At 38.9% G+C, this 18,414-nt stretch overlaps 1 protein-coding gene across 4 annotated transcripts in view; it reads left to right on the plus strand.

The window, feature by feature from the left end:
• The first annotated feature begins 5,711 nt into the window (after positions 1–5,711).
• AGBL4 (AGBL carboxypeptidase 4) overlaps positions 5,712–18,414 on the plus strand; it is a 1,241,053-nt gene continuing 1,228,350 nt past the window's right edge. For all 4 annotated transcript variants that reach the window (XM_046660687.1, XM_046660683.1, XM_046660686.1 and 1 more), the window contains exon 1: positions 5,712–5,811. In XM_046660687.1, the coding sequence (XP_046516643.1) occupies positions 5,778–5,811 (34 nt within the window). In that variant the 5' untranslated portion in view covers positions 5,712–5,777. The remainder of the gene's footprint in view (positions 5,812–18,414) is intronic.

The raw sequence follows: 18,414 nt of genomic DNA on the forward strand, positions 1-18,414 counted from the left end.
AGGAAATATACAATATGTTTGTCAGAAATAAGAAACCAATTAGTTAAATGTTCAATTCAGGAACTAAAAAAGAGGGACAGAGTTTACTCTAAGAAACAAACAAACAAAAAAGGCAGAAATGATTAAATTAAATAATGAGGCATAGACTTCCAGTTGTCCCTCAATATTTGTTTGTCTCTTCTATATTAAATAGAGAACCTCAGTTTTTAGAGAACTCTGGGTCAGCATCAGTTCCATAGGCATGTGAGCTGTGCAGTCACACAGGGAACAGTGCTCAAAGGGTAACATGATCAGTTTAATGTTCTGCTGTTGCCATCTTGAAATTCATAACAATTTTTGAACACGGGGCCCCACATTTTTATTTTGCTCTGGGCTCTGCCAATTATGTACCTGGTTCTGATCCAAGCACACAACTGTCCATAATAGAGACTCATTTCCCATCCTTTCTTCTCCTAGGAGTGCTTTGTGAGCAAATTCGCTCAATGGGATGTAAGCAGAATTGTATGTGCAACTTATGGAATGTGTCCTTAAAAGACATTCCTCCTTCTTGCTGGATGGAAAACAATCTTAATGGCTAGAACTCCAGTAGTCATCTTTGACCAAGATGGAAGCCATGCAAGGTGGAGTACCAAGATGCACATAATTTGATTCTTGACACTTAGAGCACCTGAACTATCTGCAGGCTTCTTCAACTCAAGAAAGAAGAGATATTTTATCTGAAGACACTGGAATTTTGGGTTTTCCTGTAACTTGTACCTAAACCTAACCTTGGCTAACTGAAAGGGAGAGAAAGACAGAGAAAAGAAGAAAATTCACAAAACTAAAAGCTTTGAATAGATCAATAAGATAGATATACCTCTGGTAATAACAATCAAGAAAAAAAACTGAAATAAACAAAATTCACAACAAAAAGAAGAAATATATACAGACAAGAGAGATTTTAAAAATTAAAAACATGAAAACTTAAAATAAATGAAATTGATATATTTCTGAAAAATAGAAAATGCCAAAATTGGCTCAAGAAAAATACAAAATAATAACCATTAAAGAATTTGAAATGATAATAAAAAGCTCCCCATAAAGTCCTCTAGGCTCAAGATGGCACATTTTATTTTCTAACGTAGATAGAAACATTTTAAACAAAATAACTAACTGAATCCAACAATGCATTAAAAAAAAAAAACTGTGATCAAATAGTATGTATCCGAGAAATGGAAAGATGTTTTAACAATAGAAAATGTACCAATTTGTTTCACCACATTAAAGGAGAAAAACAACATGATTATCTTAGTAGGTGCAAACAAAGCTTCCAATCGAAAATTTAATACATATTTGTAATTTAAAAACTCTTTGGAAATGTCCTCAATTTGACAAAGTCTTCATGTCAAAAGCTATATTTAATAGAAAAAATTCAGATACAGTTCCTTTAAATCAGGAAAAGACAAGAATTCCAAATATAAACTACTTTTTAACACAATACTAGAGGCTCTGGCTAAAGTAATAATACAAGAAAAAGAAAAACGTTAAAAGAATAGGAAGAGAAGAGACAACTGCCATTTTGCTGTTGATTTTTCTCACAGGTTAGAAAACATCTGAAATGATTAACAAACTATTAGACATAATATGAGAGTTCATGAAATTTTCCAATTGTAATATTAACATAAAATAATAGCATTTGCCTACATGAGCAGAGCAAATAAAAAAATTATAGAACATAAGATACTATTCTCAATGCTATAAAAGCTATGAAATGTCTAAGAAGTACATTTTAAATAGTATTGTCAGGGAAGACCTCTCCAATAATGTAACTTTTGAGATGAGACCTGAATGAAGTGAGAGTCAGACAAGCAGATACCTGAAAAAGAGCATTCTGGGCAGAGAAAACTGTAAGGACATATGACTTCACACCTTTGAAATCTCTTTTCCTTTCAACATCAGAATATTTTTCTTTCTGTTGAGTTCAGTCATGTTTTAACATTTAAATATTTTATCCAAGTTAAGAAGAAATCCTCAAATAATTTCTTTTCTAGCCTTGGCATAGGACATTTGGTTTTTTTTAAAACAAAATTTAGAAGCCAAATAAGAAAATATTGATAACATTTCTAGAAGGCCAAACCAACAATAAGCAAAGTAGAAATACAAACGACAACTTGGATTAAAAAGTATTTTCATCTCTTTTCTCCCCACTCTACACTTCATCTGGCTGACCCTCCTCATCCTTAATACTCAGCTCAAGGGTCATTTCCTCCAGAAAACCTTCCCTGATGCTCACCAAAGGCATCCTTCTTTGATGCTCCTACACTTTTCCGAGCATACTTGTGTCACTGTTCTTATCATATTGTTTGGAAATCAATTGTAAACTGGGCTTGCATGTGTTAATCTTTTCTTCCCAATTAGTTTGTAAATGTCAGAGTCATGGGATTTTTTTATGTGAAATTACATGAGATAACACAGGTGAATATCTTAGCAGGATTCCAGTCTTCCCTGGGTCTGCTACTTTCTGATTGTGTGATGTTGTGTAAGTCACTTAAACACTCCGCATCTCAATTTCATCTTCTGAACAGGATGATGACATTAATACCAATTTTACAATGTTGCTTTGAGAATTAAATGAATTCGTGCATGTGAGAGATGTGATTATAATTGAATATTTCTCTCATTCTGTACTGCATCTAACTCAGCGTCAAGCACATGGAAGGCATCATTTTAATAAATGTTCACAGAGGGAGTGAGTGAATCCTACAGGGAGTATTTTGTTAGAAGGAAGGCACCCTAGCTCTGTGGTGGGTGGGTGGCTGTCTGTGGAAACAGAAACCACCAGAGATCCCTGGGGAAGGCAGACCTCTCAGGCACACTCTGAATAGTAGCATGGGAAAACCAACTCCCAGGAGCCCATGTGGGTGGCATTTCTATCTCCCTCTCCATGCATGCTGTGCTACTCACACAACAAGAAGGAAGTCTCTGAGGACTCCAGCAGAAGTGAAGAAGTCTACCCTCTTTCCTGTTCTGCTTCCTGAAGAGGAGCTGACACACAGAACTGAATCTGGCCCTGTTAGGTGCTGATTTTTCCAGGTATTTGTCTATCAACGCTATCCAACAGAACTTTCTGCACTGATGGGAATGTTCTATGGATATGCTGTGCAATATAATAGCCACCAGCCACATGTGGCTATTGAGTGCTGGAAATGTGGCTAGTCTGACTAAGTAATTGATTTTTAAATTTTATTAAAAATTTAAATTTAACAGTATAGTTCTATACAAATGTCTTGGTTGACATTTCAAATTACCATTTGATGAGAACCTTCTATGTGCTACATACACTTGTGTAGATTATTTACTACACAGCCTCCTGATTTTCCTGGCTCTGGTTTAGCAACCAGAGGAGCTAAGCAGATCCCTGACCTACTTAAAAATTTGTCAGTGAGTTTCTATCACTTATGGGATCTAGTCCCCCACATCTGAGTTCTCCGGATTCTATCCTTATCTATTGATGCACCACTCTCATCTTGCTCTTTACCTCATACTATCCTTTGCTTTGCCCATGATCTTTCTGTTGCCTCAACCACCCTTCCTCCCTGTACCACCATTTTCTTTGCCCAGCTTACTCCTACTTTCCCTTGAAGAGTCAGACCAGACACTCTCTACTCCAGGAAGTTTTCCCTGAACATCCCTTTACCTATCCCCTCTACCTCCAGCTGGGTTGTATGCTCTTCCTCTGGGCTCCTACAGCCTCCCATACTTTCCTCTGTCAGAACATTGATCATGCTCAGTTGTAATTACGGATTAAATCTTTTTTTCCCTTCTGGACTGTGAGCTCCTAGAAACCATGGACAATGCTACCTTTTAAACTCCTCAAATGTGTGGGATATTTCTGAGGGGTATTTTCATGTAACTTTCTGTAGAAGATTGTTGTGGTGCCTACACCTTATCCCTGATTTCCATGCAGGTGAACGGATAATTCCATGCATGTTGCCAGCATCCCACCCCCAAAAGCTTTCTGGGCACTCTGCTTTTCTGCCTCAAGGCTTTCTCTCAAACCCTGGAAGGCTGCTTAGCCCTGGGCAAGCCTAAGCAGGAAATATGAAAGAGTTCAAGCTGGGAGATGGAGGTAACCCTCAACCAGTGGGGGTGGAAATTAAGAGGTAAATGACCCAGCCTCCTTGTTCTTTAGCAGACAATGCTGAGGTATATTCTACATGGTTCTTCAGGGAGTCTCCAGTGAGAGTAAGCCCGTTGTCTACTAAAGCAATCAGCTCAATCACACACATTTTTCTTGGCTTTTCCCCCTTACCTCTTTCACTCTCTCCAACTCACTTCTGTTTCCTGGGCTTACCTTCCAAATTACCAGCACTGAAGTCCTCGCCTCAGGCTCTGCTTTTGGGGAACCCAAATGAAGATACTACTTCTTCAGGAGCTTCTTCAGGGACAACATTTTGCCCTATGTGGTTTGCGCTCTGGCCGTACTGGACCGTAGTTTCATTGCTCATCCCTACACTCTGTGCCTTAGCTCATGCTGCTCCACTTCCTGGCATACTCTTCTCCTTTGCCTGGTTGTCAGCTATTGATTCTTCAAGACTCAGCTAGGGTATCCACTCCTCTTTGAAGTCTTCACTGGTGTTCCCCACCCCCTCGTCCCCGCAATTTAGACTTCCATCTCTACACTCCTGTAGCACTTCCAACGCGAGTTAACCTCTGTCAAAGCCATTCTCTCTCTTCCTTTCTCTATGAGCCCTTTGAGAAGAAGGGGCCTACGTAGCAAGGTACTTGCTAAAAAATTAAGTGCTCAATAAAACTGGTAGGAATGTGCAGGAGTGAATTCCGGGATCATTTTTCATTCTACAAATACTTGCTGAGCACTTACCTTGCGTCAAGCACTATGCTGTATTATGGAGTACACAAAGATGAAGACACCCACCCCAGGTATCAGGAAGCTCACCCTCAAGTGAGGAAGCAGAAGTAAATAGTGTAAAGAACCTTCTAAGTGTCAGGACAGGGATGCACAGGGGACTGTGGGATGACAGAGTAGCTCAGGAAAGGGTAACGTTCTACCTTGGTCTTACAAGATAGTGGAGAGATGGGAAAGGGCATCCTAGGTATACTGAGAAACACATCAGCACAATAGAAGCCTTTTCTAGAGCTGGGGGCTGGTGCGGTTGTAGAGGCGCGAGGAGCCCGATCCCGTTGGACCTCTGTGTGCTTGAGGTGAGGCGGGTACAGCATTATTGATTCTCAGCGCATTTCAGTGGAGGACAAAAAATTATCCGGCACTTCGGCCAGGGTCAAGCACAGTGCGAAGCGAAGCGTTGGGAAGCCAAGAAACCTGTCTCAGGCCCCCAAAGTTGAGCACCAACCACGGAAAAGCCAGCCCATCTAGCTCTGCGGTCAGCTCTAGAGGCCACGTTGGCGGCAACAGAGGGCCATCCCGGCCGACCTGGCCCCGGGCCCGAGAGGCGGCAGAGCATGCTCAGTCGCCGGGACGCGCCGGCGGGGGCGCGGGGGAGAAGCGCCGCGGAATCCCCGCCCCGCAGCCGCCGGCCCCCGAGGGTGCCCGAGGCGCGGGGGCGGGGCCGCGGACGCACGCTCCCTCCCAGCCCGCCCCCACCCCCACCCCCACCCCCCGCCACGCGCCGGCCTCCCGTGAGCCGGCCTCCCGTTGCCCTGGCAACCGTCGCGCCGCGTCCTCCTGAGGGAGCTCCTGTCAGCCCGCTGATCCCATCGCCTGCTCTTCACTGCCCCGCGATTTTTGCGTGGGTTCGGAGGCGGAGGGACAACAAAAAATGGCGGAGCGGAGCCAGACGGCGCCTGAGGCAGGTCTGTGGGGGCGGTCGATCAGGGGAGGCGCTGAGGCATCACGGCTGTCCTGGGCCTGAGGGGCCAGGCGACTTGGGCATGGCCCTGCTCCTGAGGAGGCGCCCCTGGGCGTTTGCGCGGTGGGGCTATGTCCTCGGGGTCAGGGGTCAAGGGAGGTGCGTACCCCTCTGAGGGGCGGGCAGGGACCTCGGAGTCCCGGTGGCGCAGGGGTGTATGGGGGAATGTGCACGCTCCTGAGTGAGCATGGCCTGGAAAGGTCTGGACCCCAGGGAAGACACAGAACTCCAATCCGCAGGGGCATCTTTGATGGGGGCTGACCGTGGGGTAGGCTGGGTCGTGGAGAGGGTGTGCACAATCCTGTGGCACTGTGGGAAGGCTCCCTAAGGTGGCACGGTTTAGGGGAGAGGGTCTCATTCTGAGAAGGCAGGGGTATGTGGAGGAATGTTACTTTAATATCAGGCAGTGCCGTGGAAGGGGGTATACACCGACTATTTGTGCTTTGGGGAAATGTAGTGCCTTAGGGTCACCCCTGGCCACAGAGAAAGTATACCAAGTCCTCGTATGGGTCCTTACAAGGACAAAAGATGGGACACCCAGAGTCCCAGTCCTTCAGAATCCTACCAAAGGAGGCAGGATTCTGAGTGTGAGTGTACATGGGATCAGTGATCTTGAAGGTTCTTCAGAATCACAAAGAGGTGAATGTCCACCTCTGTATATGTGGGTGGAAGATAGTCTTTAAGGTGCAGGGATACTGACAGGAAGGGGGGTCCAGGATCCTATTCCTGAGGGAACCCCATTGTGAGTATGGCCAGGCTTGCAGAGAGAGTGACCTAAGTAAGTGTCTTACAGGGTCATAGAAGAGAGCAAGGGCTTTCACAGTCCTGTGTATGTGGGAGGGAGTTTGTCCCTAAAAGGGGCTGGGGGCTCTAGAACTGGAGGCTCAATACAAGTGATATCTGTGTGTGTGTAGAAGAGCAGAGGCTTTGGGGATATGTGTGGTGGTGGGTGATGGTGGTGGTATACATGGTCTTGTATATGTGTCCTGATTAGGTATTTTGGTTACAAGAGTGACCCACTTGAATTATCCAGCCCTGGGGGGTGTGGTGAGGAGGGAGCTGGTGATTATGGTGAGACCATGCAGTGACTGGAACTGGAAACTGTATGAAGCCATCAAGAATGGTTCAAAAGACCATTCTCTCACAAGACCCGCATGGTTTCTCTTTCTTTCATGGCATCTCTGTTTCTTCCATCAAGTAGTTCCTCTACTCATTTTATAGTTTCAGCTTCCTCATAACTTGAACATGCTCATTCCTTTATTCATTTATCCACTCAACAAATATTCACTGAGTGCCACCTACGTGCCACGCACCAAGTTAGGCACTGGAAACTCCCTGCTTGTGATTCTCTTACCTTGTTCATTTTTTTCTGTCCCATAGACTTACTGCCTTCACACATATTATTTAATCCTCTTATTTTTCTTGCTTATTGCTTGTTTTCTTCCACTAGAATATAGGCTCCATGAAGGCAATTGTCTTTGTTGTGTTTATTAATCCCACATGTCTAGAACTGTTCCTGGTACAGAGTAGTTTATTGGTAAATATTTGTTAAATGAATAACTGAATGACCTGATATTGTCTAGAGGTTCAAGAAGCTTTCTCTGAGGAAGTGATATTTTAGCTGAGATATAAAAGGGATTGAGTAAATGAAGAGAAGGGCAAAGAGTGGTCCAGGCAGAGGGAAACCATAGGCAAAGACCCTAAGGTAAGAGGAAACATGATGTGCTATGTTTAAGGAACTGAAAGGAGGCGAATGTGGCTGCATGTACAGCAATAGGAGGAGAAAAGAGGTAAACTGAAGCAGATCTTGCAGGGCCTTATAGGCTATGATACAAATTTTGGTCAAAAATCCTAATAATAAAGGAAATCATTGAGGGCTTTTAAAAAGTGGGTGCGTGACATGATTAGAATCATTAAAAAAAAATAACTCTGGCTACAGTGTGGAGAGTAGAGAAGATACAAAAGTGGATATAGGGAGACCTGTTAGAAGGTAGCAGTGGCGATGGAGTGAAGGAATTGAGAAATGTTTAGGAGATAAAATTTATAGGACTTAGTGAAAGATGGGGATGAGGGAGAAGGCAATATCAAGGCATACTTCTAATTTTATAATTTGTGCAACTGGATGGTCGGTGGTGCCATTACAGAGATAGGGAGCATAGGAAGGGATCTTGGCTATGTTTGAAAGGGAAGAACATAAGTTTGGTTTTGGATATATGGAGTCTGAGGTATCTTTGAGACATCTGTGTAAGTGGAGAGATTGACAAAGCAGTTGAATTTACAAGAAAAGTTTGAGCTAGCGTACCGATAATTGCTGAAGTCATGAGTGTGGATGAAATTGCCTAGAGGGAGGGTAAAGAGTGTGGGGAGAAGAGGCTTGGGATTAAGTGTTGAGTAGCTGTAATATTTCATTGCTTTCCAAAGAAACTGAAAAGGTACAACCAGAGAGATAAGAGGACAACCAAAAGAATGTTTTAAGATAAATGGCATATTCAACAGATTGAGTGCTGCCAAGTGATATAAAAAGGAAGCCTGAAAAAGTAGATTTAGCAACAGATTTAGCGTTATTGGTAACCTTGATGAGAGAAAATTGATGAAAGTAGGAGCCAAACCATTTAACTTCTGAGTCACTATTAACTGGCTTAATCTTTGTTTCTTAATTCAGATTCCCATAGAGAGGATCTGATTGACACACATTATCTTTACCTACCAGATCATGTCACAGATCACAAGCAAATGTTAGGTTGCCTGTCTTTGGATTAAGTGTCCAGCTATTGCTGGCTGGAGTCACCTGGTTCAAAATATGTCTCTCTGGTGATTTCTCATCTCAATAGCAATAACTAACATTTGTGGAGTGTTTATTATGTGCCAGACATTGTACTAAGTGCTTATATGTTTTAATCCACTTTAGTGCCATAACTACTCTCTAAGGTATTAATATGTGAAGAAGTTTTGGCACAGAGAAATTAAGCAACTTGTTCAATATCTGCAAGTTATTAGAGTAAGATTATAGTTTTGTGGCTATTTTAACATTATTTAGAGTCATTATTTGGCTTTCTGTTTGTATTGCAACATAATACATACTGAAGAAATAATAGCCATGATGAAAATTCCTGCCCTACAAGAAATATTATTCTAAGCTAAACATACGTTAGCAAGGTAAAGTGGAAAGAACTGGGCTCAGATCCTTGTTTAAATCCTGTTTTTGTGACTTAGATGTGGACCTTGGATTAAAATGTTCTGATCTTCAGTTTTTTCATCTATAGAATGGCGATGATATTTGCAGGACAATTTTTGTTTTTTTGAGGAAAATTAGCCCTGAGCTAACATCTGCCGCCAATCCTCCTCTTTTTGCTGAGGAAGGCTGGCCCTGAGCGAACATTCGTGCCCATCTTCCTCCACTTTATATGTGGGATGCCTACCACAGCATGGCTTGTCCAGCAATGCCATGTCTGCACCCAGGATCTGAACCGGCGAATCCTGGGCCACCAAAGTGGAATGTGCGCACTTAGCCACTGCGCCGGCCCTGTTGCATGACAATTTTGAATGCTAGAGGTAATATATCCTAAGTGCCCAATAAATGATATTTCCTTAGTTCCCCTGAAGCTTGAATATAAAAAAATTAGAATGTATTACATATACTTTACATATAAAAGCAAGCTTTAAATGTACAGTGATTAATACAAGACATTCTTTTTTTTTCCATTTTTCTTCATTGTATAATTGATTTCCTATCAGAAGAAAGGCAGACACCAAGTTTGGGAGAATGTAGAAGTGTTATCTGAACTATAAGTCATGGGTCATGTTTCTGTCTGAGGTGGATTTTGGGATTTCCTGAAGGAGTGAAGGGACAGTTCTACTTCTTTTTCGAGCATGCAGATAGTTCTGTAAGAAGGTCAGATTTGCAAAAGGAAGTTTCTTCTTTTAAATATGGTATTTTAAAATAGCGACATAAATATCAGAATTTTTCTTCTTCGCCAACAATTTGACTATTAATAATAATAATAATAATGAAGAAACCTTATAGTTAACTAAATGTAAGAGTGTTAGTCTCAGGCTAGGTTGCATCTGCTTCAGTTTTTCAGCTTCTTCTCCCTCCTTTCCAGCTATCATTAAAAAAACAAAAGCTTTTTTTTGAATTACATGGTAAAATAATTTGTTTTCCTATATTGCGAAGTTTGTTACTTTTGTGGAGGTCCATATAGACCAGAAATTTTAGAATAGTGCAGTCTGTTAAAGTGGCCTGTACTTTGATTACTTTCTCTGTGAAATAAATGAGTCTTTAAAAAAAAAACAACTTTATGGGACTGGCCTGGTGGCACAGCAGATAAGTTCACACATTCTGTTTCGGTGGCTCAGGGTTCACCAGTTCAAATCCTAGGTGAGGACCTATACAACCATTGTCAAGCCATGCTGAGGCAGGCGTCCAACATATAAAGTAGAGGAAAATGGGCACGATGTTAGCTGAGGGCCAATCTTGCTCAGCAGAAAAGAGGAAGATTGGTGGCAGATGTTAGCTCAGGGCTAATGTTAGCTCAGGGCTAATCTTCCTCAAAAAAAAAAAAAAGAAAAGAAAAAGAAAACAAAACCCCCGCAACTTTATGTTATCTGAAATCATCTATAGACAGAATCTTGAAATTTTAAAAATCCTTGGAAATGAGAATAATGTTTTCTATCTTTTGTTAGTAGTTGGGCTTCCTTATTTGTAAACTGGGGATAGTAACACCTGTTTTTCAGGTGAGAATTAGAAGTGATGGAAGGTGCACAATTTGGGAGTCTTACACCCCCGGAGAAATGGTAGCTTCGTTGATGAATGCATGTGTGTGTGCCTTTTCCTAAAGGCTTACTAGTAAAATCACCTTTAAAAGAATAGGAAATCCACATTATAGTCCTTTATCTGGCAGCCTGGGATGCAAAAATTCAGATTTTTTTTTGATTATAGAAAAGTAATACAGCATATGTACTCTTGATTACATAATACACCCATGGGATATGGGAAAGTATCCTGTAATCAAACACATTAATATCACATTCACACTAATTGAATAAAAGTTAAAAATAGCTTTACATCAATTTAGGTTAAGTTTTGCTGACAAATTAGTTTTGGCACCAAAGTTATGAAAAAAATTACTGTTTTTAGAGATTTAGGGATTTTGGAATTGTGGAAAAGGGAATGTGGACTTAAATAATTTTATCCCTTTTTAAAAATATCTTTAAAACTTCAAATTACTTTTTGTCACTTCATATCTTTTGTAGTAACAGCAATCATAGCTTTAATAAAGATCCCAAAAGTATTGGGACAGAAGACACCTTTCGTTTCTGTGATGCTTATGTGCTTGTTTCTTCTAAGGAGTTCTGATAATATCGATGAATGTTGCATTTGGCTTCAGTTTTGGTATCTTGGCTCAGTGTCACTTTTAATGAGAGATACTAGAGAACTACATGCATTAAGAAGGTCAGAAGGGTGTCACTATTTTGCATACATGTTCTTAACAAAGTCATAGCTTTGTCTTTGAGTCATTTAAGAATAGTGTAGTCTAATGTGAGTTTCAGAATATTTTTATTAATTGTTAAATTTCAGCAATGGAGTAGGTGTTAATTTTAGTATGGATTTAAGAAAAATTTTCATTCTTAGCTGAATTTGCTTTTTCTGATTATAAAAAATTATTGCAAGTGTGAAAGCTTGCAGTAATTTCATTGATGGTGTTCACCATATGGGAATATGATAATTTTTACTTTTTATATTTCCCACTTATTTAATAGGATTCATAAAAGAAATTTCTCCTTTTTTCAAACTCTAAAGGAAGATGTTTTTATTTGTCATATGTTTTTGAGAACTATTGATTGTGAACAGTGAGTCTCTAAACTGGCTTTCAGAATAATGCACTTGCCTGTCAACTGACGGAAAACAAAACAATCAAACACAAAAGACTCCTAGAATTTTATCTAGGATTGAAAACTTTTATATAGGATTGGAAATTCCTAAGTAAAGACTTTTAATAATGTTATGGAAAACATTCTGATTTTTGTGGAAAGGAATGGGAAAACAATCTGCCAACAACTGTAGTTGCTTGCCTTTTTTTCAGGAGTCTTAGAAGTCACTAACTGTGATGTATTAATCTCTGTGTCATGGCTTTGTGGAAGAAATTACTAGGTTGTTGACTTACTCATTTTCAAAATTATTCACTCAAAAATATGTATTGAATACCTACCATGTACCAGATGTTGTGCAAAACTCTGGAAATTCAGAGATCTGTTAGACAAAGTCCCTCCCTTCAAGGAGTTCCCATTCTAGTGGAGGAGGAATAAAGTTAGAAAATCACCAGCTAGGCGATGATAGAGTTGTACACAGAATTCTGAGGCCAGAGGATGTTCCCTGACAGCTGGGAGTGGTGGTAGTAGTAGTTCAGTAAAGCTTCTTGGAGAAAGGACACATGAATTGAGTCTTGACTAATAGGAAGGAACTAGCCCAGTGAAGGTTGTCGGCAGAGGGACTGAGAGTGTAGCAGAGGGATGGAGGGCAGAGAGAGCAACATGTACACAGGAAAGTTATTGTGAGAGAATAAAGCTTCTTCAGAACATTGCTAGTATTGCTCATCTATTAACAGAGCTAAAGACTATATTCCTTTTTTCTCCTCCTTGGATCTTAAACATTTCTGGGGTCATAGATCCCTTTGAATATTTGATGAGAAGACAGTTCTTTCTCGTGAAAATGCATGCTATGTGCAGACACGCAAATTTGAAAATGACTTCATGAGATAATGTCCATTCCCAGAAACCTAGGTTAAGAAATCCTGTATTTGTTAGTAATGAGGTCACATTTAAGAATTTGAAATCTTCAAAGTAGGTGTGCTGTGGTGGAAAGGGTTGATCTAATAACATCTGTACTTGAGCAGGTCCAAAGCATGCTAGCCCCTAAATTATTTGGTCATCAGTTTATCTTATACTTTTAACTTCTTTGTAGTTTACTTTACTTTCTCACATTTTGCCTCACAATAGATCTGAAGAAAGAATCCAAGGTCATATAGGTAGGTTTAAGAGAGATTAAGTGATTAGTTCAGGCTTATGTGGCTGGAAAGCAGGTCTTTCTGATTCCAAAGCCCAGATTTTTTTCCATTCTTGCTCTCTGGTAAGTAGAAAAGACATGCATAAGATTATAGCATACAGTAAGGGAAGTGTGGATTTTTATCTTTATATTGAATGTTAGAGGTTAAGTGACTTACCTACGGTCACGTAACTAGCAAGAGGAGAAGCCAGAACTATAAGCCAAATTTCCTGATTCCCATTCAGTAAATAATAATAGACGTTTTAAAAATGGAGAGATAGAGAAATAATCAGATATTATAGTAATGGCCTTTAAAAACAAAGTTAGTTCTTTCAGTAAACCAATCTTTTGTCGTTTGCAGGGTACCTCCTTTCTTTCAGATATTTTACATTTATCTTGTTTAATTCTAACAAATTTCTTGCAAGAGGGTATAATTATCTCAGTTTTACGTATGATAAAATTCGGGTTCAGAGAGATTAAGTGGTGTAGCTAAGGCTACACAACCAATAAGTACTAGAACTAGAACTATAATTCAAGTCTATCTGCCCCTAAGTCCATGCTCATAAGACTATTCTACTCTGCCTCCTGGCTAATTTCCTGGTATAAAATCTCGTTTCTAGCAGAAGGAGATGGCACGGAGTAGAACTTAAAATAAAACAAATTTTGTTACTTATAGGAAGAGTAATACATACCTTGATTAATACAAATGTATTAAACAAAAAATGCACATTTGTTTCTAATTAATCATGGGGTTAATGAAGTTTCTCATCTTAGACATCTGTATGCACTCATTGAGTAAATTAGTGCTGGATAGTAGGGACTAAAATAGCAATTAGCACATGCTTGCTACATAGTAGGCATTTAATAAATATTTTTGGACCAAATGAGCAAAAACATTTTTTATCTATAAATTTTAGGTTTAAATATTTGAATTTAGGCTATTAGAAGCTGAGAATATTGACACGAATGAAGGGGAAAAAATGGAGAAACTTCTGACATTTTACAAACAAAATGTCCTAGTTGAATATGACACAAACACAGTTGGTGAACTGGAGATGGAACAAGCTCATTTGAAACCTCATTTGGAGGTGTCTGTCTCTTTACGCAACATGACACAGTAAATAGGACGTGGGTTTTGGAATTAAATAGATAAGATTTAAAATTCCAACTCTACCACTTTCTGTGTAATAGTGCTTCTCTGAGCTTCAGTTTTATTCATCTTTAAAATGGTGACCCTAATCCTTTACTCAATCGAATTGTAAGGGTCTATGTAACGCATATGATAGAGTAGAAATTCTCTTAAGCAAATCACTGGATTAATTGATGCTTTCTATTCCATGAGACATGCAGTGTCATATATGTTTAAAGAGCCTCATTGATCACGTAGCTACCCCAGGTCCCGGAAGAGAGCAATTTTATAAATGTGTATGAATGGCACACGAGTCTTACTGTCATAAATACATTAAGAAGAACTTAAAATAATTTTAATTAAAATTGGAAATATCATCCAAAGCAGTAATACGCTAACTTCTCATCTTATTAATGTCATTACCAGTGTACCACCACAAGAATAGTAATGATTATGAGAAATGCTAGTAAAATTTTTGCAGCCTGATAAAAATTGTAAATATTTTGAACTTTCCTGTAAAAGACAAAGAATCCTAAAATTTATATGGAACAACAAAAGACCCCGAATAGCCAAAGGATTCCTGAGAAAAAAGAATAAAGCTGGAGGTATCACACTCCCCAATTTCAAATTATACTACAAAGCCATAGTAACCAAAACAGCATGGTACTGGCACAAAAACAGACACACAGATCAATGGAACAAAACTGAGAGCCCAGAAGTAAACCCACACGTTTATGGACAGCTAATATTCGACAAGGGAGCCAAGAGCATACGTAGAGAAAGGAAAGTCTCTTCAATAAATGGTGTTGGGAAAACTGGACAGCCACATGCAAAAGAATGAAAGTAGACCATTCCCTTACACCATGCACAAAAATCAACTCAAAATGGATTAAAGACTTGAAAGTAAGACCCGAAACCATGAGACTTCTAGAAGAAAACATAGGCAGTACGCTCTATGACATTGGTCTGAGCAGCATATTTTCAAGTCCCATGTCTGACCGGGCAAGGGAAACAAAAGAAAAAATGAACAAATGGGACTACATCAAACTAAAAAGTTTCTGCACAGCAAAGGAAACCATCAACAAAACGAAAAGACAACCTAACAATTGGGAGAAGATATTTGCAAACCATATATCAGATAAGGGGTTAATATCCAAAATATACAAAGAACTCATACAGCTCAACAACAAAAAATCCAACAATCCAATTAGAAAATGGGCAAAAGATTTGAACAGAGATTTCTCCAAAGAAGAAATACAGATGGCCAACAGGCATATGAAAAGATGCTCAACATCATTAGCTATCGGGGAAATGCAAATCAAAACTACAATGAGGTATCACCTCACTCCGGTCAGAATGGCTATAATTAACAAGACAGGAAACAACAAATGTTGGAGAGGGTGTAGAGAGAAGGGAACCCTTGTTCACTGCTGGTGGCAGTGCAAACTGATGCAGCCACTATGGAAAGCAGTTTGGAGTATCCTCAGAAAATTAAGGATAGATCTACCATATGATCCAGCTATTCCACTGCTGGGTATTTATCCAAAGAACTTGAAAACACGAAGGCATAAAGATACTTGCACCCCTATGTTCATTGCGACATTATACATGATAGCCAAGACTTGGAAGCAACCTAGGTGCCCATCAAGGGACGAATGGATAAAGAAGATGTGGTATTTATACACGATGGACTACTACTCAGCCATAAGAAATGATGAAATCCAGCCATTTGTGACAACATGGGTGGTCCTTGAGGGTATTATGCTGAGTGAAATAAGTCAGAGGGAGAAAGTCAAATACCATATGATCTCACTCATAAGTAGAAGATAAAAACGACAAAAAAAAAAAAACACATAGCACTGGAGATTGGACTGGTGGTTACCATTGGGGAAGGGGGGACGGGGGAGGGCAAAAGGGGTGATTAGGGTCTCACATGTGAGGGGATGCACTATAATTAGTGTTTGGGTGGTGAACATCATGTAATGTATCCAGAATTCGAAATATGATGTACATCCGAAAAAAATAAAAATTAAAAAGAAAAAAAAAAGACTGAAAGGCCTTATCCTGGTTTACGTTTATCAGTATTGTTGGGTCTTTGATCTGAAGTTCAGCATCACTTATGTTATAGAACTGGATGAACAATCAAATGATTTAATAAAGGGGGTGAATAATTTTTTTTCTTTTCTCCGAAGAGGCTAGATCTTTTGTTTCAATTTAATATAAATTAATCAATTAATATAAATTATATATAATACAAATTATATAAATTATAATATAAACTTCATGAAAGCAACTTTCCCCTATATTCTGAGGAGGAAATCATGATCTAATTTACTCTTTTTACTAATTTCTAGAAGCTGATTTAATAAGGTCCTAAGAAAGAGAATTTTCCTTCTTTTCATCAATGTTTGCCAGAGTTGGGACTAATTTTAAGTTATGTTGCACTGATTATATCTTTTCCTTTACTGGGAGATTTTTATATTGTGACTAGATCAGCGTCTTTCTAATTGATTGATTTTCTTCAATAGAGGAACTCAATAGATAATTGAGGTGTTGTATATATTTTTAATTGAAATCTGAAGTTGTATATTCTGAGACAATGTAACTAATTAGTGAACTAGAGTATCCTAGAGGTCAAATTGTTTTTTGGGGGGGAAGAGAGGAGGGAGAAATTTTTCTTTATCATTTGTACCTCCTTACTTTCAAAGTGGTTTGAATTTAGCAAAAAATTGTTCTTAGCAAACTTTAAATTGATGTGCATGTCATCCTGATGAAAAGAACTAAGTAAAATTTTCTTCAGGTAGCTAATTTTAATGTCATTCTCATTTAGGTTATGAAAAGTTGCCAACCACTACCCGCTTAAAACTGGGAGAATGAATTTTCTTATTATTAAAGTGACTAAGCATCCTTATCCTGTGGGTATCTGCTCTGAAGAAGACATACTTTGAAAGTTTAGAAGTTTGAATCAAATTGGTTTTCAAAAACAGGGTTAAGTAGGAGAATAGATAAATTCGTTTTGTTTCTGTCCTAGCAAGCTAAATGTTCTTATTTGCTGATTTTAATTTTTTCAGGCTCTTTTCTTTTCCTTATCTTTTATGTGTGTCAATGCATTCTCTTTTTTAAAGAAACTAGAAATTAGTAAAATCTATAAACTTTTCATCTCTAGTTTTCCTGATTTTTCTGGTACAGGCTTTGCCTACCCCTGTCTTGCTCTAGTTAAGTAGAAGAGAATGCCCTACTGAATAAACCCTAGATCTTTGGTTCTTTTCTTTCTTCCATTTTTTTATTGTTTTCTCTTGTTTTGTTACTTGGCTATAATCTGTCTGGTAGGCCAGTAGAGGTCTCTGATTCTTAGGTGTTTCGGGTCTAAAATGGATGTGCTGTTTACTGTTGCCAGCTACCTTGATTATTATGGATATTTAGTGCCAAAGAGAAGAAATAGGCTAGGAAATATAATTTAAAAATACTTATGTATGTGGAATTCCTAAAAATCAAATTTGACTTTTGAATATTGCAGAGTTTTAAAAATGTTAGATCAAAGGGCTTAAGGTTGATTTTCTGTTCGTATTAGTTTTCTGAAATATGAGAAAATGGCTTCTGATAAAAAGTAAAGCAGTAAAGCAGGGAATCACCACATTTCTTAATTCTGAAGCTATCTTTCTATTTGCCTTGCAAGTTTTAATTAGTCATTTTGAAAAAGTGTGAATAGTTATGTGGAATTTAAATAAACAATTATTTCAAGTTGTTTAACTTACATATGGCTTTGTTTGAACCACACTTATCACGTTCTTAGTGTATTCAAGTTATTTTGTGTACATACTTCCTAGTTTTGTACATTTTCCCTTACAAGATTAGAAGCAATTTATATCAGGCATAAGGCAATATTGGGTGAGTGGAATGTCTACCTGAGCTTGTGAGCAGAGCCTCTCATTTCCCTTCACATTGGCTTCCTTAGGTCTTGAGAATGTAACTTTATTTTTATTATAAATAAGGTTTTTAAAATTTAAATTTGGCTTCCATACAGAAAATAGGAGCATAAGACGCTTGAGACACTTACCTTGCTGTAATGCGTACCCTGTTAATCAAAAGGTGTTGGCATTATGGTGAGAGGCCTCTGGTGATCTTTTCTGTGTCTTACACACCAGTCCTCCACAATTAATTCCTCTGTGAACAATCTCCATGGCCATGTGTCAGAACTAGGACAGACTTAATTAAGGACTCAAATAAATAGGAGGAAACTAGTACAGTTACTGGATCGACTTAGGGGCATTGAGTCTTTTGATAGACTGGCTAGATAAGCCAAAGGTAAAACCGTTTACCTTTGGTCCATTTGACTTGCCTACTCCTGCTGAAGTTTATGACAATTCTTTCAAATT

This window comes from Equus quagga, chromosome 5 (assembly GCF_021613505.1).
Source record: "Equus quagga isolate Etosha38 chromosome 5, UCLA_HA_Equagga_1.0, whole genome shotgun sequence".
Lineage (NCBI taxonomy): Eukaryota > Metazoa > Chordata > Mammalia > Perissodactyla > Equidae > Equus > Equus quagga.